Below are 27,781 nucleotides of genomic sequence, written 5' to 3' on the forward strand. Positions count from 1 at the left end.
AAGAAATAAATTATTTGCTACAAAAAATAGCTAGTTTGGATTAGTAAACCTGGATTGACAAAAATCTTGGACAACAACGCAGTTAGAGTTTTACTCTGAGTCTTCCAGATGTTTAAAAGACAGTCATATGTTTTTCTTTGGTTGTGTATCCATATACAACAACAGCAGATGCATCCATGTTCCTGCTTTCAGAATCCACGCCAAAATTTTAAAGCTGTAATTACTCATATGCTCTTAGTAGAAATTTTGAATTCACTGGAAGACTGATTCCTTACTAATTCAGTCAGTGACCTTTACAAAGTTATCAAGACTTTCACTTTCTTTCAGCAAATATTCTCTCCTACTTTTCTTTACTGTTAATTTCATAGACTTGAGCTCCTTAATTCTGCTTTTAAAGGCAACAGCATAATTGCATCAACAGCACAATTGCATCAACACTATTTGGCAATATTGGTTCACAGCTGCAGAAAACAACTAATAGGAGTAATTGTTTGTTTAATGCAACTGCCAGAAAAACAGATTTTGGAAGAATACAGACGCAGCTGTGTCAGGTGCTGTGCATGGCCCAGCCAATAGCATGAATAATCCCGTGGAAAAACAACAAGGCAATTTACAGTTTCTTGAACTAAGATCAGCATATCCAGAAGGCCTGAGCCCCAAGAACACTTCAGACAAGTAGAAGACTAAGAGAAAACCCCATGGAGGCCAAAACTTTTAAAAGAGAACATATTTCAAAATTGTGTCAAGCAAACAGAAATGCCACAGGAGAAAGTCAACCAGATGTCACCACATCAGCCACAACATAGAGCATTTCAGATGAGTTCTTTGAAAATATTTTATTTACTTTTCCAGATTCAGTCACATCTTACAGCATTATACAGTAACATCAGACCCTGTGACCAGGCGATGAGGGAAGAGACAAGGAAACAAACAGAAGCAGACCACAGTGATCGGAGCACAGAAAGCTACATCAGTTAGGTCAGCCTTGTTTCCTAGAGCAAGAACGGATCCTAAATGCCTTTCACTAGTTTCTCTGTCTGTGTCATACTCACTCCCCAAAAATCAGACTTCTATGAGCAGACCAACTGGAAAATCTTAACGTTGACAGCAGTATTAATCCCCCCCACCAAGTTTAGGGTGCGGTATTATGCTAATCATAGTCTATGCCCTCTCATCTGGTCTGTCCTATTTCTGCACAGTCCATGCAAAACCTTTAAGCCCATGTTCATTTGTGCTTTATACTGTAGGCATCTGTGCAGCAAGGAGGATGGGTTAGAGACAGCTGTCTTTTAACATAAGCTATAATGTCCCTTCAGCAAGACAAGGGCACTTCCACGCTGACAGTCTTTGTGCATTTACTATATCATCTCCTTGCCATCCTATCCAAGAAACTCACAAGATGTCTTACAATTTATTTTGAAGGAAAAGCCTCCAAGCACCTCTGGACAAAAGTACTAATGAATGCAATCACGGAAGCATGCATAAAAATATAGAAACCATGTACATGCAATAGGCCTCTGCTTTGGGATAGCTCATTCATTGCCTATTCTACCTAAATAATTCAAATTCAAGTGCGAGTTTTCTGAGCTAACTACAGAGCAGAAATACAGAGCAAATTGCTCTTTTTCTTCCTATTATGCAACCACACTCCCATTGCCACACAGCTTCCCCAAGAAATTACAAATTCCATTTCTCTTTTCTACTACCTTTGGTACCTTTCCACCCCTGCATACCTTATATTTACATCTTAGCACATCTTCCACACAGAGGACACTGATATTCTGTTACTATTTTTCCAGCATACTTGAACTACTGGCATGAAATTGAGGAGTATTTCTGATACAGAGGCTTTCTGTTCTGATCCACAACAAACTTCTTTCCTGAAATTAAACTCTCCCTTCAGAAACTTCAAGTTCTGCTTGAATGAGGACTACCAGTAATGCCCTGCTATATTAGATAATATAGGGCACACAGTACCTCTAGATAATTGCAGGGCAGGATACAAATGAAGAATAATCTTTTTCACTTTGACAGGATGCAAACAACAGCTGGGGATTTAAATTATATCATGAAATTCACTAAGACCTTAAAAACTTAACAGTATTAACACTGATTTTCAATTTTTAAGTGAAAGAGTACGTATTCACTAAGGTGCTAACAGATTTTAACAATTTAGGGAGAGATGCACCTAATATCTTGTGCTTTGCTCTTACTGCTAAAGCTTCTACTTGCCAAAACTCAATTGCAATTGCCCCTGCTCCCACCCCTTCTCAAAGAACTATTATGCTGCAGGAAATGGTTCATTTACTGTAGTTTGTTAAGCAAAAGAACACCTAAAATCCATAGATTCATATTGGGAAAGTAGCTAAACAATTACACAGGGATTTTGATTACCATAGACATTTACTTTTATTAAAAACATTATTCAAATTTGAACGTGGACTGAACATTTCACACTGCGTTCAGTCAACAGCAATGTTTTCACCTCCCAGTGGGCTACAAGCTAAGCTGTAGCTTCGTGGCACAGTGTGTGGCAGAAGAATCTAACCACAGAATTATCCCATTTATCATCCTAATTATGCCTCAGAAGCTGCTGCATTAACATCAATATCCGCATCAAACTCCAGGTGTCACTACAAATTCCCAGCAATGTCAGCGTGTGAAAGACAGAACTGCCCAGGCAGAAATCAATGGAATATCACTTTCCCCCCCTTTTAAGATCCTGCTCAGATGAAGTACCACCTGTGTTTGATCCTTACATTTAAGGAGGGCCCCAGCTGACACTGTGCAACTCCACAGAGCTGCTTACCAAACCCTGAGAACCACCCAGATCAACAATTTACACTTCCTCATCAAGTGCAAAGAAGTGTTTCACATAATACTTTTAAGAGACATGTGAAAGGAGCAAAGGAAGATCCCTTGCATAGCAAGTATATTTAGACAGCTAAAAGAATAAACTGAACATAAGATATTCTGTAAGATGCGTTACGGAAACACACTAATACTGTTGAAACACTAAGATATGGCTAGGTGTGACCAACACCAAAGGAAGCTATCATGACAAGGTCATAGTGTTCACAGACTGCCCACAAGACTGGAACCAACTAATGTCATGATAAAAAAAAATGGACAATAGTAAGAAAAGATTCATAGGAAAGCCATCCCATGAAATTCATTTGAAAACAACCCCAAATCCAGTTGTGACTGTATGGTTTTGTGATAATAGTGTTGGAACATGGACACCAGCAAAGAAAAACAGTTATTTAAAATAAACCTGTCCAGCATCTTATCAAGGGATAGCTATAGTGGCTGTAAAGAGAACAAACATTGACTCACATTCTTCCCTGACATACAAATTGTTTTTCATCTAGCGTGGAAAATATCAATGTAAAATCCCCTAGCTTTGTGCTACACAGCTACAAACACCAAAAGCAGCAAAAACAGGGAATTAGAACTTTTAACAAATTAATTTTTCTAAAGAGAAAAATGTATTTCTTTCCCACAGATTAAATAAATTCTTTGATTCAGATCTTAGAGACCGTTTACACTTAAGAGCAACAGACTTTTCACTTCATTTATATAAAAAACTCTCAGACAGGAAGCTTTGTTGATTAAACATTCAATTACCATTGAATATCACTACAGTGTTCTTATCTTGTGGTATTGTCTGAGAACGAACCAATTCTAGCCCACTAAAGCCTGTCATTTTTCTCAACTGAATTTGCTATTCCATACTCGTGCAAATGACTAATTTAGTCAGCAGTAACACTTCTTTGCCCACTGTAATAAAAAAACCCCAAACCACAAAAACTGACACACCACAGGCAGTTTAATCAAAACTAGCAGGTCTTACAGGTCCTAAAATGAATGGGGAGCTATAGGCAAATAATTGGAAATAGAGGCAGCAGCTTTCCCTTTTTATTTATATACTCTGTTTGGGTTTGTTTAACTTTGCATGTTTCATTACAATTTAGAACTTCACTTGAATAGTTATTTGAACTGTGACTACACTTACTTGATAGAAAAAAGTTGGAAATACAGTAAGCTCTTACTAGAACCCATCAAATCATTTTAAAATGGTCATCTAAAAGGACCATGTAAACATGGTATTGTCCCACTGGTTAAACCAGTACAAATCCTGATTGTATTTACAGTATCATAAGCTACTTCAAAATTAACTTGCCTTTTTTGTTTAGTGCTATTTATTCTTAGTTAACAAAAGCTAAATTCGACAGCAGTATTCTGACTGCAGAATAATTGCCTACATGGAACAAAGAAATATTATGCTGATATTAAAGTACGCAGGATAGAAGAACCGATCCCCTACACAAGTCGTAACACAACGATAGCTGCCTTTATTATCTCCTCTAACTTCATGCTATATGAAACCCAGCATGTTACATAGCAAAGAAGAATCTACAAAGAGAGCAATCAGCGATACGGGCTGTAATTTAAGGTAAAAACAGTCTGTTCACTGACTTATACCAGAAGACAAAGAAAGCTTGCAGGAGAAAACGTCCTTGCAGCACAAAGGCGGCATCACATTTAAAAAACAAGATTTATTCTCAAATGAAATTTATAATACATTTCAAAAACAAGAAACAGCCAGGATGGGGAAACCTTCTAAATTATTAAAAATATGAACTGGCTTAATTTTATTCTTATGAAGACTAAAATAAAGCTTTGTCTTAATTTTGTTCTGAGACCTCTTCTCAAATAAGAAGGGAACCCTGCTGTGGCACTCATGGCTATATTATTCCCCCTTGTATTTTAAGAAGAAAAAAATTAATTTAAGAAATTATTTTTGAAATGGCTCACACATCATCTTAGGTCCCCCTTTTATCCTCCTGAAATGTTACCCACCAAACTTGATTTCACAAAAGGAAGTAAAGAAAGATAAAAAGGATGAAGACATTATCCTGGTTCTTATTTTTGTATGTCAATGCAAACAAATAATATTTAATGTTTTGTCTGTCAGCTACTCCTGATAAAGCAACATGGTACTTCAATCTGAGCAGTAGTTTCTGTCACTTATTGCTTTTTCTACATTAATATTTCATGATTTAAAAGAAAAAACACAAGAACAAAGTCAGCAGTAAAATAAAATAAAATAAAGAGAGAGACCAAAGAGTCATTTCGGGCCTCATTTTCTATTCATGGTGTGTAGTTTAACAAATAATGTGTCTGTGTTTGATTTTATTATATTACCGTGTGACCTGCAGAATCTCAGGAGACCAGCTAAGAAGAGAGATGAACATTATTCCATTAGCGAGAAAAATCAATAATAGTAGTTACACATTTTATGCAGTCTTTTGCAAAACTTCTATTTTTATACAACCTTGATTCAAATTGAATTTTTAAAGGAGAAGAATGCAAAAAAAAAAAATCCCTAGCTTTCCCTAGCCCAAAAAGTGAAAGAAAACTGTTCTATTCAGAATCAAGGCCAAGAGCGTCGTTGTTATGTATAAATATATAAAATGTAAATAGCATCTATATTACAATACAGGGTTGCTGGGTGGTTTTTTTTCCTCATTTTAAATAGTTCTTATCTATAAATTGTGCTGGTTTGGGCTGGGATAGAGTTAATTTTATTCATAATAGCTAGTATGGGGCTATGTTTTGGATTTGTGCTGGAAACAGTGTTGCTAATACAAGGATGTTTTTGTTACTGCTGAGCAGTGCTTACACAGAGTCAAGGCCTTTCCTGCCTCTCACCCCACCCCACCAGCGAGGAGGCTGGGGGTGCACAAGAAGCTGGGAGGGGACACAGCTGGGACAGCTGATCCCAACTGGCCAAAGGGCTGTTCCATACCATATGATGTCATGCTCAGCACATAAAGCTGGGGGAAGAAGGAAGGAAGCGGGGGTAGCGGGGGTACACATTTGGAGTGATGGCATTTGTCTTCCCAAGTAACCGTTATGTGTGATGGAGCCCTGCTTTCCTGGAGATGGCTGAACACCTGCCTGCTGATGGGAAGAAGTGAATGAATTCCTTGTTTTGCTTTACTTGCATGCATGGCTTTTGCTTTACCTGTTAAGCTGTCTTTATCTCAACACACAAGCTTTCTCTTCCGATTCTCTCCCCCATCCCACTGGGGGGGACTGAGTGAGCAGCTGTGTGGGGTTTAGTTGCTGGCTGGGGTTAAACTGCGACAAAATTCATACCTGTTAGGAATAACATCCATATTTTACACTATCTAGAAATGCTAAACTCTGAAAACCTACACAAATGGAAAGTAGAGATAACAAGAGCCATGTGTTCTGTCTCAGAAAAAAAAAAAAAATTAGCCTGTAAACTTTTCTCCAATTTCTGTTTTCTTAGGCTCCTTTAGTCCTTTTGCTAGAATAGAAACTCAACCATAAATTGGGGTGACAGGACAACTACCAAACCCTAAGAATAAAAATATTCTTAAAGCTCTGAACACCAGTTTCCAGGCACTGAATAATCATTGCATGGTAAACTGCACATTTGTACCTCAATAATGACTAGATGCCCCAGTCACCAGAGATGAAGTCTAGCATATTTTAATAACAGTGTAAGGATATAACATACAAAACCAAAAGAATGTTAGCTTGATGTATACTGCAAGAGTAACTCACAAACCAATAATTATCAGCATTTTTTACCATACTTTTAAAATTATTTTTTGAAATGCACACTAATATTGTAATTTAGTTTAAGGAAGAAAGTGCAACTATTAATATCAGAGCATAAACAACAGAATAACACATATCTCAGATGGTGTGGGAATGTTCAGAATAATGAAATTCCCATCCTCTCCTCCTGAAAAACTGCAAAGCAGAAAGACATGTCAGTTTGGAGAAAAAGCCACTGTGCCAAATGCACCACTACCAGGGGCTGGGAAATCACTCATACACAGGACTGCTCTGTTTATTTCCCCAATTATTACTCTTTCATATCCACTTCTGTTCATAAACAGAGTGCACATAACTTGCTTTATTATCCATCGGTTGCTATGACACTATATAAGAAAGCTGACAGAGGCCTTTTTCTTCCTTGAACACAGACAGAGCATTCGCAATCCTGCAACAGAGAAGCTGCAAAAATGTACACTCCAGGAGAAGCTTTCATCTTTGGACCATCTGGAGGACAAGCCAGCATGCTGCTCAAATGCTTTAACAAAGGCAGCAAACACACCTTCCAGCCCCAGCTTTGTCAGAGTCTGTGAAGAGGAACTGGCTCTGGAGACCATTGCAGGAAGGCTGCAACCGGTCCTATTAACTGCCCAAATGCTTGGGTACAGAGCTGGTGTGCTCTCCAGTCGAGCAGAGGGATGCAAATTACACTTGCACTCACTTCTTGAGGTGATCAAAATAAAAAAAATAAAAAAATAAAAAAATCAATTTTTAGCATGTCTACCAGTTTCAATAAAACATAATACAAGAAGAAAATCATTCTTTAAAAGCTACCACAGTCACCAAATTAAAAAAAAAAAACACAAAACATTTTAAAAAAAAAAATCCTAAACAGTTTCTCAAGAATAGTACAAAATCCTGAGGGAAAGGATGGGAAGAACTGTAGACTGGGACTAAAAGCCACAGTGCCAGTATTGCTGGTACAGTCTCCACATCAGTGTTTAGAAATGCAATTTGACTTATTGCACTTAGAATGGAAAGTCTCCAATGTGTGTAATTAAGGACAGCTCCAGATTGTAAGACAGCAAGAGGAGAGAAATTGAAAATCAAGCAAAGAACCAGCTAGTTTGAGTACCTTCAAGCTAACTAAACATTTTAGGGTAGGACATTTGGGCTGTAGAAGCTGTTTCCTTCATAAATTTTAGTGGAAAATAACCAAGTCTTCACCACACTACTCTATAAATGAAGGTACTTTTTTCACATTTGCTTTAACAGCAGAGCTGAGAATGAATGACAATGTATTTGTTCTACTACCACCACCCAATTAGTTTATGACAGAATTTAGAGATCATTTTGCCCATTCACAAGAACAAAAGGAGCCAGAGAAAGTCCATGTTCTGGCTCCATATAAGAAAGTATGCATTGCTTGCTTTCCTTGAACACCACCTCTCGTTCCTCACTCCACCGGCTACACAAAGCCAAAACATCTGAAGAAACAGCCTGGTAGCGTAGAACGGATGACAGGCAGATATTCACAGAATATGGCTCATGTCTTAAAGTGCAGAATTTAAAAAAGAAATTGCATCACCTCTTTCACAAAGAACAAGCAGCAAAGGAAAATAAACTTCAAGCAAAATCCTGTCCATGGAACCTCACAAAACCAGGAAGGAAGCACGAAGACCAGCAAATCCACGGTCTCTCATGACCAATGTCTCAGCTCTGCACCCAGAACCTTCTTTCTTTCCACTACCACATTGTGAGGCAAATTCTAATGCAAAGTCAGCTTATTAAGAAATATGGGTTTATAACCTCCTTGAAAAATCCAGGGCATATTGTTTTGTACTGCCTTGGACCCTAGTCTTGATATACAGAACATGCACTATTGTGATTTTACAACTGAAAGCCCAGTTTCGATCCCTTTACTTTCAACTCCGTCCACAAGCCACCCTACTGACTTCAATGAGGAAATAAATAGGAAAAGGCATTAGCCATCATAACTAAAAGGATTAGAATCTGATGCATATTAATCTCAAGAGCCATCTTATTACAGAACAAACCAAAAATATTGTGTAACAAAAAGGAAGACAGTACTTGATGTTAAAAAGCCTGTCTCTTCACCAAGGCATTAAGAAATGCCTAAGACATATCTGGATTGTCTGCACTTCAAACTATTTACACGTCTTGCCTGCAAGAATTTCAAATTAACTATTAACGAGTTATCAAATCCATCATCCTCATTTACAAAAACAGTTTCCAAAAGCTAATCAGGCCATTGCTCTATGGATCCACCAGATCTATTTCTAAATGGAAATGGAACAGCACAGTTGAACTCCATATACAGTAATTTATTATATGCAGAATATGCAAGGTATGCACATACATAAAAATAATACAGGGTATGTAGTAATAACACAGTATTTTTAAAGTAAAATTTTTACTTAAGTGTTCAAATCATATTACAGTTTTCTTCCAGAAGTCAACTTAAAATGGCAAACACTTTCATGAGTCACTCTTCCAAATGTATTTAAAAAGAGCTAACAGCATGAAAATCCCTTTTTAGAGTAGACTTTTTATAAGAGACTTAGCAAATACATTTAAATTCTAATCAGCGATATATACACCTTAAGTAAGCCTAAGCCTTGGACTGAGTAATTTCCCTCAGTTGCTGGTGCAACATTTTGTATGAGAGGTTTTTGAGTTATAACAAAAACCTGACAAAATGCATGCAGTGAATTTTGTCCTGTTATCAGCTGCATTCAGTGGTATTGGTGATGAAGCTTTTTTTAATCCATCTTCTCTTCAGAAGCGAGTACCATGCTGAGAAACAACCCTGTCCATCAAACAAACAGTAAGCATCTTAAGTTCAGTGTTGAACAAATCATCAGCTGCATTTTTAGTCTTTTAATAACAATTTTCCTTCTGGAAAGGCTTTTTTCATAAATCCCACTTTGAATTTTAATGTCCTTGCCAATTGCTTCATGATATTAATACTTTTGTTAGGATGCAATCAAAAGTTCACTGGCATGAGTTAGGAATGACAACAATGATCTCCTGTGCAAAATGCTTTATTGCTTAGTTTTGCTGAAGTCCATAGAGTCAAGGATTATATGATTGACTGAAAGGACTTGACAATTAAATAGATAACCTGAATAGGTTGTCAGCATCTTAAGAACAAAAGAAGGGCAAAAGGTCTCGGTAGGCTAAACAGCCTTTTCCAGAAACATAGGAAAAATTTGAGCCCAGGACAAGTAGAAAGCAACCCTTTCTAGTACACTCTCCCAGCAGCAAAAAATATTCATCTCAAAGACTTCTTAAACCAGGGACAATATAATCATTTTGTCTTCTTTTCCAGCACATTACAATATATTTGCCAAACTGAAGCATGGCTAAAACTAATGCAATAAAGACACTTTCCAACACACCACTAGCAGCCACATTACTTGGCCAGGTAGTCATTTGATCAACACAAGATTTGTAAACAGATTTACAACCTTGACTCATGTAAAGATAAAATTTTTAAATAAATCAACTCTTGGTTTTTTTTCTACTTTTCTGAAATTTTACTCTCTAATCTTAAGAAGCCACAAAATATGCAAACACTATCTCATTATCCTTACCTGAGTTACAGAGAGGGTATAAACAAGCCCATGGAGACTTCAGCCCACTTACCCTGACTTTTCATGTGAACAATTCACAAAGAGGCTGCAAAATTCTCTTGGCTGTACAGAAGACAGGTTATTTTTAAAAACTGAAGACAAAAAACCAACTTCACGATTTGACAGGAAAGAGAAACATTAACTAGAGAAAGAGGAATAAAGTCAATTATACTTTTTAATTAGCTTTCAAAGCTATTGAGTGAATGTTGGTACTCATGAATAGCAATCAATACTGCATTCTAGTGATTTGTTATGCAAATAAAGCACTTCAGCAGTATTATCCCATCCAAAAGTTAATACCCTTAACAAAAATTCAAGAAAAAAAAAATCTATTTGCCCTTATTAAAAAGGAGAAGGAAAGAAAGAACAGAGAACTTTATTGGAATTTGAGCTAGTTCTACAAAGGTGCCTAGTTACATTCAGGAACAATTCCCACAATTTGAAAGAGAAGATTTTGATACCTAGATGCTTTTGAAACATCAAGCCCAAATTCACAAAAGACTGTTCAAGAATTATAGCAGGAAAAGTGAATCATTAGCATACGTGAGTTTATAGTCTCAGTATAGTAAGAACAAAGCCAATATCTCCAGTTTGAATTAAAAAAATACAAACCACACACCAGACAAAAATAAAACCATCGATACTGGTCACATTGAAGCCCAGTCTGAATACAGAGGAAGAATGGACAAACCTCATTTAATTCCTGCTATAAATGTTAGGAAGAGAAGATGGGCCATGAGTTCCTAGCTGTTCCACACTTGTTACATAAGCAGAGAATAACAGCTGCTAGGGCTGCGGCTCATACCTTTCATAGGCACACATGGCAGAATTTGATCTGAAGTGTGTGGTAGAACAGTTGATACAGCTTGCATTTCCTTAGTCATAAGTCACCTTACATTTGGTTTCCCATAATTAAATGGAACTAATTGCCACGAGCTTTGTATGACCCGTTAGATGGGGTTTCTAAAGTTTCACTTTATCACATGCATACCTAGATACAAAGTATTGCAACTATCATTGATAAATCTTCTGGATCATTTCTGCAAACAAAAGGGAGCATGATCCCACAGGGTTTGTTGGGTTTTCAAGCATACTACCTACCATATTTCTATTTTAGGTCACAAAAAGTATGGAACGTTGTTTCCTACAAAGGCTATGAAACATGGTCAACACAATTTCTAGTTGACATTCTGAACTTTTGTGTGCAAACTTGCAGCTTAGCAAGTGCCTGCACACAGGGCCTGATTCAAACCTTCTATACTTAGTAGAAAGATCCATTGATTTCAATGTGAGCTGATGTACCACTGAAGTAAATGCATACTTCAGAATAATACTTTCCCTTCCAGAAAAACAAGCACTCGCTTTTCCCCCATTTGTTGTAAAATAAATACTGCATTGAAATTCTCCTGAAGCAAAAGTGTCTTCAATTAAATCACTGCAGTGAACAGTGCAGCAAATTTTCAGGGTCACACTCTTCATAGAAACCATTTGGATACCTAAGCTGACAATGACATCTCCACTTCCTTTCTGCAACTTAGTGATCATATTCACTCTCCAAACACATCTTTAACAGAAAATACTGGTGTGAGTTCATGACCCTGGAGCTCTTGTGCAATTTGACCAACCAGTTTTTGAGGACTACAGGGGAACTCATTACACTCCCAACGTAAGTCCAATTGTTGTTCCGAGACATCTGTCTTGAAAAAGCATACGAAGTGCCTTCCAGTTGAAGGACTGAAGTCACCCTCAAAGTTTAGCTACGCACACTTCAAAGTTTAGAACAAAGCATATTACCCGTCTAACGGGTCATACAAAGCTCGTGGCAATTAGTTCCATTTAATTATGGGAAACCCAATGTAAGGTAACCTACGACTAAGGAAATGCAAGCTGTATCAACTGTTCTACCACACACTTCAGATCAAATTCCTGCAACAACAAGCACTAAGTTAGGAGCAAAGCCCTACCTTACAAAACATTAATCTCAACATATTTGAGTATGTGAAAGGATACAGGTTCTATTTAATTTTCTTCCCACTTCCCAGATCTCATACAGATCACACGGTGCTGAATTTTGATAGACTTACTATATACAATAATATGCATCAGGAAAATATTGCACAGTTTAGAAATTCTTACTAAATTTTACATTTAGAACTGCGATTTGAGATTTAATTTGTAATAACAAACATGAAACCAGCCAAAGTATTACAAGCCAACCAGGAAGAACTTTATTTTTCTGTAACTGCAAAGTCCTTCGGCTCAAAATTACATAGCCTTTCGAGACTTATAAGCTACAATGACATCTCTTAGGATGCAGAGAAGGAAGCAAGAGCAGAATATGATGCCCCACATGTTCCTATCCTCTTTCTCCCTACGTGAGGGAGGGCTAGCATAGCTATTAGTGCTACCCAGGAACAAGGCAAAGTAATTCACAAGTAGTAGCCCATGGGCACTGTTCTTCTAGAAGTTCCTACTGGTGCATTTTCTTGCTTGCCTCCCCTCCCCATCATTAAATTTCTCCTACTGTGCATGAAACAATAGCTGAGAAGATAGCTGCACATTATACACATGAAAAGATTGCAAACATCTCCCTTTACACAGATTACAGCCAGTGTTCCTGAAGTCTCAGGTGATTCAACTCCCCTGTACAAAATCTGGCCTTCAATTTCCTTCTTTGTTCAACAGAGTTATTATACTCATTGCAGCAGAAAAGTTAAAAGGTCGAAAGTGTATTCTGGGATGATCATAATTTATATCAGAGTAATTGCTTCTGTGGAATACTAGTTAAATCTCTAATGTGGAGTCAGCCTAAAAGAACTGGGTCAGACAAGATCTGGAAAAAGATACCCAAGAAACATTTTGCAAGGATAAACTCAAAAATCTCAAAAATCCTTTATAATAATGCTACAGTCAGCACTTCATAGAAGTTATTTTAGAATAGAAAGAGGTAAACTTAAAGATAGAATAATATTGATTTTCCTCCTGTGTCCCAGTTTACCCCTCAGCTATTCTCAGGTTTTCACTAAAAACACTAACTTGCCAATACTGTCAAGTCTTGCAAAAACATATTGGGTTGTATTAGCTTCCGATGAAACAGAAGGTGGTATATAACTATATTTCCATACCACACCTTATTCGCTTGTCCTAATTTATTTTTAGGATTTATGGCCTCAATGAAAATCACTCCTTGAAATACAGTCAAGGCTAGATACTCAAAAGTTTACAGAATTTCAATGTCTTCCCATCAATCTGAAATCTGTGGAGACTGACCTCACAAACACCAGGGCCCCTGGCTTCCAGCTCCTTTCTGTCTGTTAGGGTTTGTAGTGCTGGAAGCGCCAAAGCCTTAGGAACATCATAACTTGAATTGCCAATGCCTGCTTATCAAAATACCAAGTTTTTTTCCCCCGCTCTGTTGATCTTGCTGTAACCAAACATTCTCTATTGTACAAAATAAGATGTATTCGGAATGGCTATTGTGAAAGGCTTCCTCATACACAGCCTTATTCTGTACAGAATTGTTGAGCTTCAAATATTTCCAAAGAAGGTTAAGCTAAACTATGCATGGGTTTAGCTCTTACTGCACATTCAAATGAAAGGTTTAAGAAATTATTACTGCATTAAGATTTATCCCGTAGTAAATTCCACTATAACTTAAGGAATATATACCCTTTGAGGCTAGGAAACAAGAGAAGTCTTCATTTTGTAGAATGCAATTTTGGCCCTGGAAAAAAAAAGTAAATATTCCCGTGAAGTTATGATGCAACTGCCTTTTTCAGGATCATCTCAAATGAAAGCATTTCCCAAATAAATGCTTCCAGTTGCACAGTCAATTCATTCCTTAGAGTACTGCATAACTTAATCTTTTGTCCTTGACATTCTCCCTTGCTTATCTTCATCACACCAGTTCTTCCTCACTAAATACTTGTGTACATATTGTACATGTTTTAACACCCCCAAGAACCAGAAAAGTGTTCTGCAGACACTAATACAGACTGTGGGCATACAAACACCACAGTTTTCTGCTTGCCCATTTAGCCAGCATGCTTTCCACATGCGAGAGATGCTCTCTTGCAGAGAGGAAAGGTGCACAATGTGTCACTGCTACTGGAGTGTACTTGTGTTTGAGGGGAAGTGTTCTTCACAAAAAAAACCAAAGAGGCATTTTATTGCCACCTGTGTTCTAATGAACCACCCATGTTACCTCCTAATCAAATGTAACCAGCCAAGTGTTGTAATCGTGCATTAAGTACAGGATCTGAAACCTGCAAAGTGCAAACAGCAGCAGGTCCCGCCATTGCTTCCATTGTCCAAGAAAACATACCACTGCCATTGTAGCTCCAGCTGCACAGAACAGAGTGGGGGGTTTTCACCTTTTGAAGAAAGTTTCATAAGAAGAGTAAGACATAATTAGACTTTCAACACTTTTCCCCAATACATATACACCCAAAAAAATCCAGATCTGTCTGTTGAGCTGTTCTGGCAAATGCTTAGTCCAGAACTGAGAAAAATTTCGCAGAACCCTTTTTTGGAAGCTTCTGACAAGTTTAAAAAAAAAACCAAACAAACAACACAACAAACAAATGTCCATATTCAGTCGTATCCTTAATAGGACCACAGCCTCAGCTGGTTTAAAATGGCATTGCTGACTTATGCCACCTGAAATTTTATCCCCTCCTTTTAAAGGTATACTTTTCCAGTTTGTTAGTGAAAGCATCAAAACTCTGACCCCATTGGTTTAGGAGGCTTCAATTATTTAAACTTTAAAGAATTTATAAACATTTGGAAGTATGCAGAGAATAATTTCTTTATAACTTACAAATTAGTTTGAAGTGACCATTATTTATTTACTGACTTACTTGCATCATGTTAGAATTTTTATTTTATATTCAAATCTAGACAGATTAAATTTAAGTTATAAAAGAAGGGATTTATATTGGACAAAGTATCTTTTCTTATTAGAAACAGTCATATACCCAACTAACTGATTGACACTTTTTGAGGTCATGTTGTTTCCACCAAAAATATTCTCTCCCAGATATTTTTGCTAATCTTCACAAGTAGGTCCAATACTTTTTGATTTGTGGATCTCCACAAGTTTAGAGACAGACAGCTGAATGGCAATACAAGCCGACTGAAAATAGACTTGTTTTTCTTGATTATTTTTTGCAGTCATTGGAAGCAGTCCATAGACCCCACAAAGACTACAGTTAAAGGAGGAGTGCGGGGTGGGGGGAGGAGGTAGTTTGCCCAAAATAAGCCTTGAAATATTACTCTTCAAATTATTTCATCTCAAGAACTATGTGTCTCATCTTGTGCCTTTTGCTTCAGCAAAACTTTGAAATAATTGCACTTTGATCTTTCCGTTTTATATATCTACGCCGTTTACACTGTTTTCAAAGAAAAAGATGGAAGCCAACTACAGTATCCAGTGCTTTTCCATTTATGACAACAAATCAACAGTTTATGAATCCACCTTAGCTAGATTTATAGACCAATATCATAATGCAGACTTTAAAACAGCTTAGCATAAATCACACTGATTTAAATCTCTCTAGGTTTTATTTCTCAACATGAATTTAAAATTCTGTTAACTAAGATCTTAAAAGTTCATTTTTTCTTCCCAAGACTGACAACAATGGCAAATACCATCTGTTCAACTGTAGTTCGGGAATTTTTAAAGTAGCTCTCAAAAAAAAAAAAAAAAAAGGGAAAAAAGCCCTTCAGATATGATTGCCATACAGTTTCTTCAGAAATACCTCAAATACTATTGCCAATGCATTCTGTCATATATTGATCTCTGCTAGTAGCCTTTGTGAAACTAACTCCAAAACAGATTTTAGAAACCAACATCTATCACACAGAAAAACATGAGAGAGAGCTCACAGGCTACTTTGTTTCACTAACTCATATTTTGCCAGCTCTGCTTATAACCAAGAAATTCAACCCAATTACTGCAATTTTGCAACCCAGTATAGACAAGGTGGAGTGATATTTTCCAGCTACAGTCAGATTTTTATTGCATTTCAAACAATTAGGTGTAAGAAAAAAAACAGCCCACAAAGTTACGCAGGAAACGTTCATTACTTCATTTGTGTTTGTAAGCTTTTGTGATATAACTGCATTACCTTTTCACTTCTCCCTCATAGTACAAGTAGGGTTTATTATCTTTTAAGGAATAAAAGATTATATTTCCCTAGTTTCTTGATTTCAGAAGCTGGGGTTTGAAGGGAAAAAAAATGTTTTAAAAGTCAATAAAAATGTTACAAGTCATTAAATCCTTTAAGCTGATAATTGTCAGAGACACATGCAGCACACATATAAACACATACACATATGTAGTCTTTATAAGCACGTGCACATTTCAGCAAGAGGAGAATCTGCTCAAGTTAGAAAGCAAGAAGATATCACTCAAGACAAGTAGAGTCCAATTTTTTCACCTATTTTACCTCCTCTAATCTGCTAGCAAATGAGTGATGGATGAATGCTGATCAGAAAACACAATCTTAATATTTACATTTGATGGCAATTTTCTTCAAATTAAATAAAGGTGTCCCACTTCATTTTAATTGTCCTAAGATATGTATTGTCCTAAGATATGTATAGGGAAGTAGCAGTAAGGTAAATAAAATGTAATTCTGAATAATTGTCATTAGAAAAGCAGACAAGTACTATCCATATTTGGGATTCACAACTTCAAGTGATTAGTCCGATTTAAAACAGCAACAAAAAAAAACAGTTTGACAAAATGAGTACAATTGAAACCTTGGGAAACTGCAGCATTGCTTGTCTTTACTATACTCACAGCATTTAATTAGTAACAGACAGGAATCATGGGGATGGGATGGAAGACAGCCAGCAAGGAAACAAGAGAAAAACAGACTGCTTCATTGTAGGTATTTTGGAAGTCAACATAGTAAAGAATTACCATACTTAAATCTGTAGGATAGCCATCTTTGTCAACACTTCACTTAATAGTTTTAAGTTGAATGAAAAACACTTTGAAAAGAACAAAAAAAAAACCAGGAATTGTTCTATTGACTCAGTGAAAGCAGTTATACCAAAGGAAGCCATAAGGTGAAAGAGATTAAATCAAACATTCCCCCTGTTTGGATAAAGGCAATTATTAGCAGAAGAACATTAAAAGCTTTGAAAGAACTGTTTACATTTATACTAAAACACACAAAGGATGAAACCCTGATTCCACTGAGATACACCGCAAATCTCTCATTGATTTAACCAGGGTCAAGATTTCACGTACAAAGACCAAACCTTCTAAATAACAGCATTAACTGCTAGGAAACTGCAATTCCATGCAGAACCATCTTTACAATCAATACAGAGAGAAGTCACATTAAAATGAATTGTAATTCAGCATATACACTTCTTATAGCCAATTCCAAAAAATGCTTTTAGATAATAGGCAAAATCCTCTTTCATAGTCCAATAGTCCTAAATGATATATTAGTCAACTGCGACTCCAGCTGAATGATCTTGAGGATACGCGGTCCCATAAGGGCCAAAAAACAAATGAACCATTTTTTCAGTCTGTTTCATTGCTGCCAAGCTTGAACATCTCATATAGACCCTACCTATACCAAAAAGCCAAAAGCAGGGATATTTCACCACCAAGCAACAGAACTTAAAAGATGGTTACACAAACCCCAGCAATTTCTTAAAAGACAGATTTTAAGAATCATCCATCTCCCACATTAAGTAGGATTTCAGGGGTGATGGTGGTGAATCCCATTTAGATTCTATGTGTTTTAAACATTGAACTTTTTTTTTTAGATGTATTGAAAATGACAAATGTCAAATTAACTGATGCAGTTAGATACATATCCATATTTTTCTGGCTAGAGCATTTATGCTGATTTTATCAATAAGTTGCTTGTAGTTTTGATGCCATATTATAATGCATAATGTTTTAACAACTTACTCTTAATAACTCACTCCCTTACTCAACAACTATAAGCAGTCATCATATTCATTTTTATTGGAATACATAGAGCAAAAAACAGGAATTCATTTAGAATCAACTCTCCTAAAGTACACTTTAGATATCTACACTTAAACATTTTAAATATTTAAATTCCCCTCGGTAACCTAGTCTATACAGTAAATTTGCTGTTCATAAAAGAAAACAAAACACTGAAGCTTTACAGACATCTTGTAGATGTCTTCTCAAAGCCCCACAGCAAATGTGCACAATTCTCTCCAACTAGGCATAGTTGTTAGCATGTTTAAATACCCTGATCAATATAAAACTAAAAACAAAACAGAAGTTTTCACTCTACAGTTTCACATTCAGAAGAAGCCGTATTACATGAACAGAGTTCACGAAGATGTAAACAACATGGAAATGAAGGCTCAGTTTCTTTCTCTCAACAGTAGGGTTTACTCTGAAGAAATAATTGCATCAAAGCATACTGAGCAAGTCTGCACATCCTATTCAAGGATTTTGGCACGCTCCAATCTTACACTGCAATCTCATGAGATGTGGAACGCAAAACAAATTATGAAGTTTTCTTTCAGATTTGTATCATTTCTTATACCCCAACAGTTAAGTATGTAGGCACATATGTACGTATACAAAATTAAATCTGTTTAAAATAAATATAGAGCACACATACATGCATGCTTCAGTATACAAGTTTTCTGAACACTACATAAATCATACACCAGACATTCTGTTATGCTGTTCTGCAAGAAGTAACTTGGAGTACAGGGAAGTGTATGATCCTGCAGAAAGCGCTTTATATGTTACATCGTAAAGTGACAGACAAGTAACCCTGACTCTATGCACAGTGACAGATTTAACAACAACTCTTCAAATCATGCCACAAATGTCTCTTGCAAAATTCCTTCTAACTTATTTTTACAAACACCCTTTCCAAATCATGACAACTCTTCTATTTTTAAATAATCACAACATACTTAAACTCATAGATAAAAGTCTAACAGGATCAAACCACAAACTTCAACTTTAGCCAGAGAGTATTTTCTTTTGATATAACAAATGCCTTTCTCAAGTTTGACATTAAGCTTTGTTTTCCCACCTCTAGTTCTTTTCAAACTGTCTTCTCTTTTTACTCTTATTACTTTGACTCACACTTTTCAAACTTCTCAACAAGGTTCACCTGTTCTCTGATTCTGAAGTTTAACAGGCTTGGATTCCAGATTCCTAGTCACCCTCCTCTCTATCTCACCTGCAATTATCAAAGGTACCCATATAGCATTTACTATGGGCTTGTCAGTGTGCCACTCAAAACCTGAATTTGTGGAAATGAAAAAAGTGTGCCAAGTCTCAAATAAGCTAGGATGTTCTTTAAAATTCAGTATAAAACCCATAACAGAACACCATAATTTGCGTTCAGCAAGTAAGCCAATTTCATAAGTCACAAGCCCCCACATTTACTGGGCTGTCTGGAAAAGACCACAGGAAGAGTCACCCTGGAGGAGAGCGAGGGACAGCTGAAGCTATCCCCGTCTCTGACAACGGCCAACTGCGAGCACCTATGAAAAAGAAAAAACCACATACAATACTGCTCCTGGATAGTCTCCCAGGCTCCAACAGTAGGTTGCGTAAGACTACCTCAACAAGAGGTTGTGCCTTTGTATTTTATGCACATGTCGGATTTTTTTTTTTTCTTTCATGAAGCTGTACAATCATTTGCTGAATCCATCTAAAGGTTTAGCATCTACAATACCCTACAGCCTCTCCTGGAGAGAAGGGTTTGGCAATTAGCTGAATAAAGTTGCTTGTTTGTTTGGTATCAAAGATGTGAACAGCCTACATGATTGAGTCAAGCACCTATTGATAGATTGTGATTCAGTGGGCTACTCCAGAGAATAGCAGAAGAGGAGATACTACTTCATGTAGCTGTTGAACACTATACCTTCTGAGGACAGAAGGAGCTTATCTAGAAGAACGCATAAACGAGCATGGAAATATCCCCAAGAGGGACAGCTGCAGCAGCTGCCACTGAAGGAGGGCTGCTAGTCTGCAGTCAGCATCTGTATAGAGGCCAAGGAATAGTACAAGATGCCTGAAGAAGCATCTCAGGTGATAAAATATTTTATTAAAATGTCCATGTTGCTGCCAACTCTTTTCTTTCTCCACTACAAAAATCGTTGCAATGTTTTCTGGGTAGTTTGAAACTTGGGTCTTGGAATGACATTAGGAGGTCATTGCATCCATTCTCCTCCCTATCAAAAGGTCTACTCCACTTGTACTTTCTAATATTATTCCAAAAAATTCTTACAGCTCTCCAGTTAAAGGCACTAAAATACCATAAGAGAAGCTTTTCCTAAAATCTGCCCTGAATCTTTCCTGTTCCCCTTTACTTTTTGTCCTACCCACAGAGAGCATGGAGAACATGATTTACTCCTCTGATTTGCAGGAGCTTTTTAATCTACCTGAAAACGGTTTGCACTTTCCTCAACTTTTTTTCATTCATCTAACCACAACTCCTTCAGTACGTCAGGTCACTTTTTCTAGACTTATCAATCTTGCTGTTCTCTGTTGAAACAGACTCCAGCTGGTCCAGATTCTACTTGAAGTGCAACATCCAAAACCAAAGATTTTTCTCCAGCTGAATCTTGAATAAAGAACATATCTTCCAACTCTGTTACCATCCTCTAAAATATCCTGTTAAAACTGATTGCAACTTGTTTGAAGATTATTTTTTCCTGTTAATTTTTGTTTAATAAATCAAAAATAAGACATCAAAGATAAGACATTTGAGAGATTGAGAAACTGCCATTTAAGCACAATCACTAGGAAAGCCAGAGGTAAGTCAAAGATCCCTTTGTATGTATTCCCTACCTGTTATTTTCAGACTGCTCTTTTAAGGATACCAAAAACAAAAACGTCTCTGAGAAGAGCTACACTAAGTTTATGGTCCTCTCCACAGACAAACAAACAGTAAATGTGAGCCAGGCCAAATCTCACTGCTATTGGGTTTTAAAACTTGTCTTTTAAAATTACACTTACCCAATATTAAGTACCATTAAATGTGTTTTGAATATCAGGACTTGATTATTTGCCATATTTGCAAAAATAGGCTATGGACAACAGGGAACTACACTTGACACTAGCAATTAGCTTGCTATAGAAACAACACATTTTATCTTTCATTTTCCCATTACTTATTTCACAGTAGGGAAGTGCTCTCTACTAAATCAAGTGCTAGCCGCACCACTCAGACACTCTATAGGAGTCAGGCAAGCTATTTGCCACCTTCTAATACAACCTTCTTGGAAACAAAAGAAACATAAGCAAATCGCTTTGAGGCAACCAAGTCAAAATAAGGACCGGGAGGAGGGCAGGAATATGTGTACAAGGGGAGGAAAGGAAGCATATTTCAAGCTGGAATTAGACCTCTGAAATTACTTTCCCAAAAGGTCCTGTCAATCTGACATAGAAAAATCCGATACACAAAAAGCATGAGTAAAATTTACCCTCTAACATTTTTATCAGATATTAAACAACATTGTCATGAATCTTTATTTTCAAGAGCCCTAGGAATAACATCTGTTTCATAACACACACCAAGCTATAACTATATAAAACGAGTAATTTGCACTCTGCTTTTTTAACGCCTAGTGGATGCACAGGAGTACTGGATCATCAATAAATTTTTCCAGTTAGGTGGTAAATAATCAAAACAAGGTGACAGTGCCTCTGAGAACTTCTAATCAGCTTTCACACACTTCTCCAAATCTTTAACAGGCAGAGAAAGAAAACTAAGACTGCTTTCAAGTGTGTAATTTTGCCACGAGAAGGTCTTTCCAGGTACAGATACTACCTTTGAATTCTGAGGGCTGTCACTTCAAGAAAAAAAAGCAACAGAACTATGACTCCACACTGCTCTCATGCCCCTTAATGTTTGGTGACAAAAGACATACCTTCCAGGGCGTCCTTTAAGCAGCACCCACTTTGCTTACAATTGAAATACGCTTTGAATGCTCTGGAGCTCTTAGATTCCCAAGTTTTAGTAGCCTTCCAAATAATGCAATTAAAATTGGTAACAATATGATTACAGCTGGCAAACATTCTCTAGCTTTATAATGACAACTTAAATATAGTTGTCAGTCTTCTGTGCTGAAATACCCAAACACTAAAGCAGTTATCAAATACTCTGATTTTTGTCTTCCGAGACCTCTGAATCATTTCATTATCTTGACACCCAGACTTCATAATCAGACAAATCTTTTATCCTATAACACAGAAGAGTCTTTCATGAACTGCTTTTCAATCAAAACACTTTAAAAAAAAAAAGGAGTATTCCTGAAAAGGAATATTCCTATCTCCATTTATTGATGAGAAAATGGAAATACGGAACTATTTACATGTCTTTTCCAAGGTTTCTTGGTGAGCTACAGAAAGCACCAGCAACAGAAAGCAAGGTTGCTTCATCCTCCATCTTCTGACCTAAGCAGTGTGCCATACATTACTTCTCATTATTTTGGGCGAGGATAAAAAGGTTCCTATTTTTTTTTTATCTCTCTCTTTTGAGCTGATACGGAAAAGTATTTCATTATTATTTACTGTGAAAAAAATTTACAAGTAATCATAGCGTTATGCAGAAAAATTCAGACGCTGGGATCCGTCTAGCATGTTCTCAAAGGTTTTCCTTCAATTTCTTCCCCTCAGGCTTTAAGCTTTCTTTCACGCAGAATATGCTGGCTTGGGCTCCCTGGGTGAGTTGTTTTTCTACCGCTGATAGTCACATCAGATGTATTCACATAATAGACTTGCCAAGTGGGACTGAATGTTCCATTGATTTGGAAACGTCCTGAATGACTAAGACTTCAAGTTTTGCCCATGTAATTAATTTAATTGGAATCAAATATTCTTAGTTATTCAGATCATTGAGATGCTTTCAGCTGTACTTAAAAATTAAGATTAAAATGAAGTTTATGTTAATGATGAAGTTCAAATGCAGTCAAACTTGAAAGGTTGACTAATTGGGTCTCACAAGGAATTTGGATATGACAACCTTTTTAGGACTTCACTGAGTAGCTTAATAGCAAATACTGGAATAAGAAAATAAATAATTTAAGGGATCAGCCTTATCCATAGATTTGTGGAGAGACAGGAAGAGAGAGTGAAATGCTGCAGGTAGTATTTCTCCCTGTCTGTGGCCACATATACCTATGGATTTTGAGTGTGCTGGGGGGGGGAACACCTTACCCTTCAGCAGGTTCTATTTTACATAACTGAAGACCATGAGAGACTGTCCACACAATTTCCAGACATCATAAATGCATTTCCAATAATCCAGAAAGTGTGTCCCTCTGTCTTATTGAACAAAGCTGTCTGAAAATACTTTAAAGCAACAATTTTTCTGACCAAAATGTTGATTCTATTGGAACCTATGATAAAGATCCCAGGGTCAACAACCTGCTAGAAAGCTAACAAAGCCACAAATTGCATATGAATATTTAATGCACAGATTAAGTTCTGTAACAGACCACCTACTAAACATTCTGGCATTACCTCTTATATTTAGGGGTTTTTTTATGGAAAAACTTTAGAGAATCTTGGGTTTTTTCCTTTCTATGGAGAATAAACAATTTTTGCAGCCTGGAGATATTTTTGTGAAAGAAGTTGTTGTTTTCTACCAGGTGAATGGTGAGAACCAGGACTGTTCCTGTAATCCTTCTCCCCATCCTCAAAAACATGCGGGGAAAGGGTGGGCATGTTTTTAAAATGAGGAGCAGCAGAGCACAACAAAGTAGATGAGATAGGATGAAATTTTAGATCATTATCTTTGACTCTCTTTGCTGCTCTCTACAACAGGATGCTTAAAGCACCAGCGGAGCTTTGTATACACTACATCCTACCTGCCTCTCCAACCAAAAAGCACACAGCTTCAGGCTAAAAGTCAAGTTTATGGTTACAGTACCAAGCTTCTCAATTGTGTGTGTGAGATAACCACAAAATGCCTTTTGAATTAAAATGTGTCCTATAGAAAATACAGAGCAAGGAGAAAATAGCAGCAGGTTCTTATTGAAATAAACCCTCCTTTCCTTCCTCTACTGATCAGGGGGAGGGGGTAGGGGCAAGAGTCCACAGAGGTAAGTATATCAGATATTAACCACATACAGTGTCAAGATATGTTAATTAATTTATTAACACTGCATTATAGTCTTTGATGATATCTAATTTTAAGAAACAAGGTATGTAAAATAATAAGTGAAAACTTAAAGCACTCAAATATCAATATAAGAACCCTTAAAATGTCTATTTTAAAACACTAAATCCTGGGAATTGTGGCTACTGTTATTCAAAAATGCTCTTTGCAGCCCTCCAGTGGTCAAATACAAAGTAGAACCCAACAAGAAAACAACTCCGATTTGTCCGATGAACTATCTGCAGCATTTAAAAATACATCTCTCACGAACTAAAAAAATCGCATGCTTGTCTAAAGAAAAGATCCATATCAAGGAGATAATCACTTTAAAATGCATAAAGTATAAAATGCATAAAGCATAAAGTAAACAGGAGGAAAATAATTCCCCTCCATCGAAGTGTTCCATGCTATTTGTTATATCACACAGTTAATCTGCCTAGAAAACACTGTATCCCACCAGGACCTGAAGGTACACGTTGGGTTAGTAACAGAAGTAGCAATTCATTTCCTATAGTTACTTTCTGCTATTCATACAAGTTAATCTAAAGAAAGTTAAGGCAATGTTTGCTGGAAAGTATCAGTTTCCCCTCAAAGTTAGGACTCGTGCAGGTTTTGTTTTTAAGAAAACAAACAAACCAACCCCAAACAAACACTTAAGTTTTCCCTTCTCTCTCTCGCACACACAAGTAAAATAAAAGGTAAACCCTCATATGAAAGTAAAAAGAATAGAACTGCTTTTAAATATTATAAAATAAACTGAGATAGAGTTCTCAAAACTAAGTTCTTAAAACTTGGGGCTAGAAAGTCAGGCCACAGCTGCAAGAACACAATGTCAAGGGAAAGGAAAACAACCCAAGGAAAGAAGCCCCGGACACCTGGGAGAGCAGACGCTTTCCGAAGGGGCCACGCTTGCGTTGGGAGCCGAGGGACTGCCAGAGCCCGGCAGGGCTGGCACTGCAGAACAGCAAGTTCCAGTAAACCCGCGACAACCTGCGCTTCCTTACAAGCAGCGGGGTAAGCAGGCAGCGGGCTGGGGATGCTCGGGATGGCCTGATGTCACGGCCTCCCAGAAGACATGACAGTTACCATCATCTTCTCCCGTTTCCCTCCTTCCAGCCCTTGCGGACCCGTTACCGGGAAGCAGGAGACCCCAGCCCACGCGCGATCCGCCAAGCCGCGCCTTCCACCCGCGCCGGACTCGCAGAGCGGTTCCGCGGCACGGGCCGCGCCGGGAGCGGCACCTCCCGCTCAGCTCGGCCGCTTCCAGCCTCCCCCTCTCCTCCGTCGCCGACGGGCACGCCCGAAAAAGTAGCGGGCAACGAGTTGCGGGGAAGCCGCTGACCCGCGGCCGCCCGCCGAGGAGGGGGCCCGGGCGCAGCCGCCAGCCCCGCGCAGCCCCCCGCCCCCGCAAACTTTCTGCCTCTCCGGGGAGGGGCGCGCCGCGGGGTGACCGCGCCGACCGGCTCCGCTCAGACCCCGCAGCAGAGCGGCGACCCGGCCCCGCTCCCCCCCGCCGCGGGCTCGGGCTCCGCGGCCACCCCCGCCGCCCGGTCGCCGAAGTACTTGGGCGCCGTCCGCGGGCTGGCGGGCAGCGGCACCCGCACCCCCGCCCCGCCGCTCCCGCCCGCCCGCCCCGGGGCCGCCGCCCGCGCTACCTGCCTTTGGCGGCGAGCGGGCTGCCCGGCCCCAGCAGCAGCAACAGCAGCAGCGTCGCCGGCCCCCAGCAGCAGCAGCAGCAGCAGCGCCGCCGCATCCCCGCCGCGGCGCCGGTCCTCCGCGCGCGACACGCCGCCCTGCGCGGCAGCTCCCGGCGGCGGCGGCTGTCTGCGGGGCGAGGCGAGGCGAGGCGAGGCGAAGCGGGCGGGCGGAGGCTGCCGCCGCTCCGTCATTCGCCCTCACTGCCAGCACCGGGGCGGCTCCGGCTCCCGCCCCGGGACCGCGGCGACGTCACAGGGAGGGGAGGCCTGAATATTCATGAGCGGGGGCGGGGGGGCTCCGGGCTCTGGCGAGGGGGCAGCGCCGCCGCCGGGCCCGGCTGTGAGGAGAGCGGGGCGGGGCGGGGCAGCCCCGCGCACCTGCTCGCGCAGGTGTCGTCTTCCCCCGCGGGCGGGATCCTGCGTGGGGCGAGCAGCCCCGGCGGGGTGGGGGCGGGCGAGCTGGCAACCCGGAGAGGGCACAGCGGGCCGGGGGGAGGTTACGGGCCGTGGGAACGGCAGGCAGCGAGAGCGGTGGGACGGAGGGGAAGAAAACGCAGGTTTGGTGAAGGATGCAAAGGGCACCAGGGCAGGAAGACGCAGAGGTGGTGGCTGGAAGAAAGGAACAGGCCAGAGAAGACAAAGTAGCAGTTCAGTACATTTGGAGGAGAAATAGGGGACCTTGGAAACCTGAGGTGGGAAGAGAGGGAAGAGAACATGAAATGATTTTGTTGGAGGAAGAGGACAAATTGCAAAGGTTTTGGTAAACTGGAGACGTGAACAAGGAACGGACAAGACTTCAAACCTTAGAGATGGCGACTGCACTGGTGAGGCTTGGAGCGGTGCAGGGGGGACGTGGGATCGGGCTGTGAAGGCAAGGAAAGCTGTGTGGTGGAGTCTCAGAAATTATGCCCAGGTGAGACTCGTGTTCAGGACTGCAGACACCTGAGATATTCTGCAAGGAAAGCACCAGCAAACATGAGGACGCTCACTATCAGAGTATAAACTATACCAGCTGTAAGACATTAGCTACATGCAAGCTGTGAGAGCTACAAGGAATTATCACAGGGTAGCTTATGCCCTGCAAAGTCCCCTCCATGCTTCAACTGTTGTCGTATTTGTGCTCTATCCTACAAATTGCTCAAAGCTACCTAACGCTGGAAAGCAAGTACTCACAACAGAATCACAACTCTAACACATGTTTGTGTGGTGGATTGACCCTGGCTGGATGCCAGCTGCCCACCAGAGCCACTCTATCACTCCCCCTCCTCAGCTGGACAAGGAAGGGAAAATATAATGAAAAACTTGTGGGTCGAGATAAGGGCAGGGAGACATCACTCACCAATTACCATCACAGGCAAACAGACTCAACTTGCGGAAATTAGCTTAATTTATTGCCAATCAAATCAGAGTAGGGTAATGAGAAATAAAACCAAATCTTAAAACACCTTCTTCCCACCCTCCCTTCTTCCAGGGCTCAACTTCACTCTTGATTTTCTCTACTTCCTCCCCCACAGCAGCGCAGAAGGACAGCGAATGGTTGCAGTCAGTTCATCACATGTTGTCTCTGCTGCTCCTTCCTCCTCATCAGGGGGAGGCCTCCTCACACTCTTCTCCTGCTCCAGTGTGGGGTCCCTCCCATGGGAGACAGTCCTCCACAAACTTCTCCAACATGGGTCCTTTCCACGGGCTG

The 27,781-nt window shown here is 39.3% G+C and overlaps 1 protein-coding gene across 1 annotated transcript in view; it reads right to left on the reverse strand.

Annotated features, from left to right (window-relative positions):
* Positions 1 to 26,272, reverse strand: part of CLSTN2 (calsyntenin 2) — a 394,596-nt gene extending 368,324 nt beyond the window's left edge. Inside the window, exon 1 of the mRNA XM_087739556.1 lies at positions 26,054 to 26,272. Within this exon, the coding sequence (XP_087595682.1) occupies positions 26,054 to 26,147 (94 nt within the window). The 5' untranslated portion in view covers positions 26,148 to 26,272. The remainder of the gene's footprint in view (positions 1 to 26,053) is intronic.
* Between the last annotated feature and the right edge of the window lie 1,509 nt (positions 26,273 to 27,781).

This window comes from Nipponia nippon, unplaced genomic scaffold (assembly GCF_047370975.1).
Source record: "Nipponia nippon isolate SJK-2023a ecotype South Korea unplaced genomic scaffold, ASM4737097v1 scaffold_7, whole genome shotgun sequence".
Classification (NCBI taxonomy): Eukaryota; Metazoa; Chordata; class Aves; order Pelecaniformes; family Threskiornithidae; genus Nipponia; species Nipponia nippon.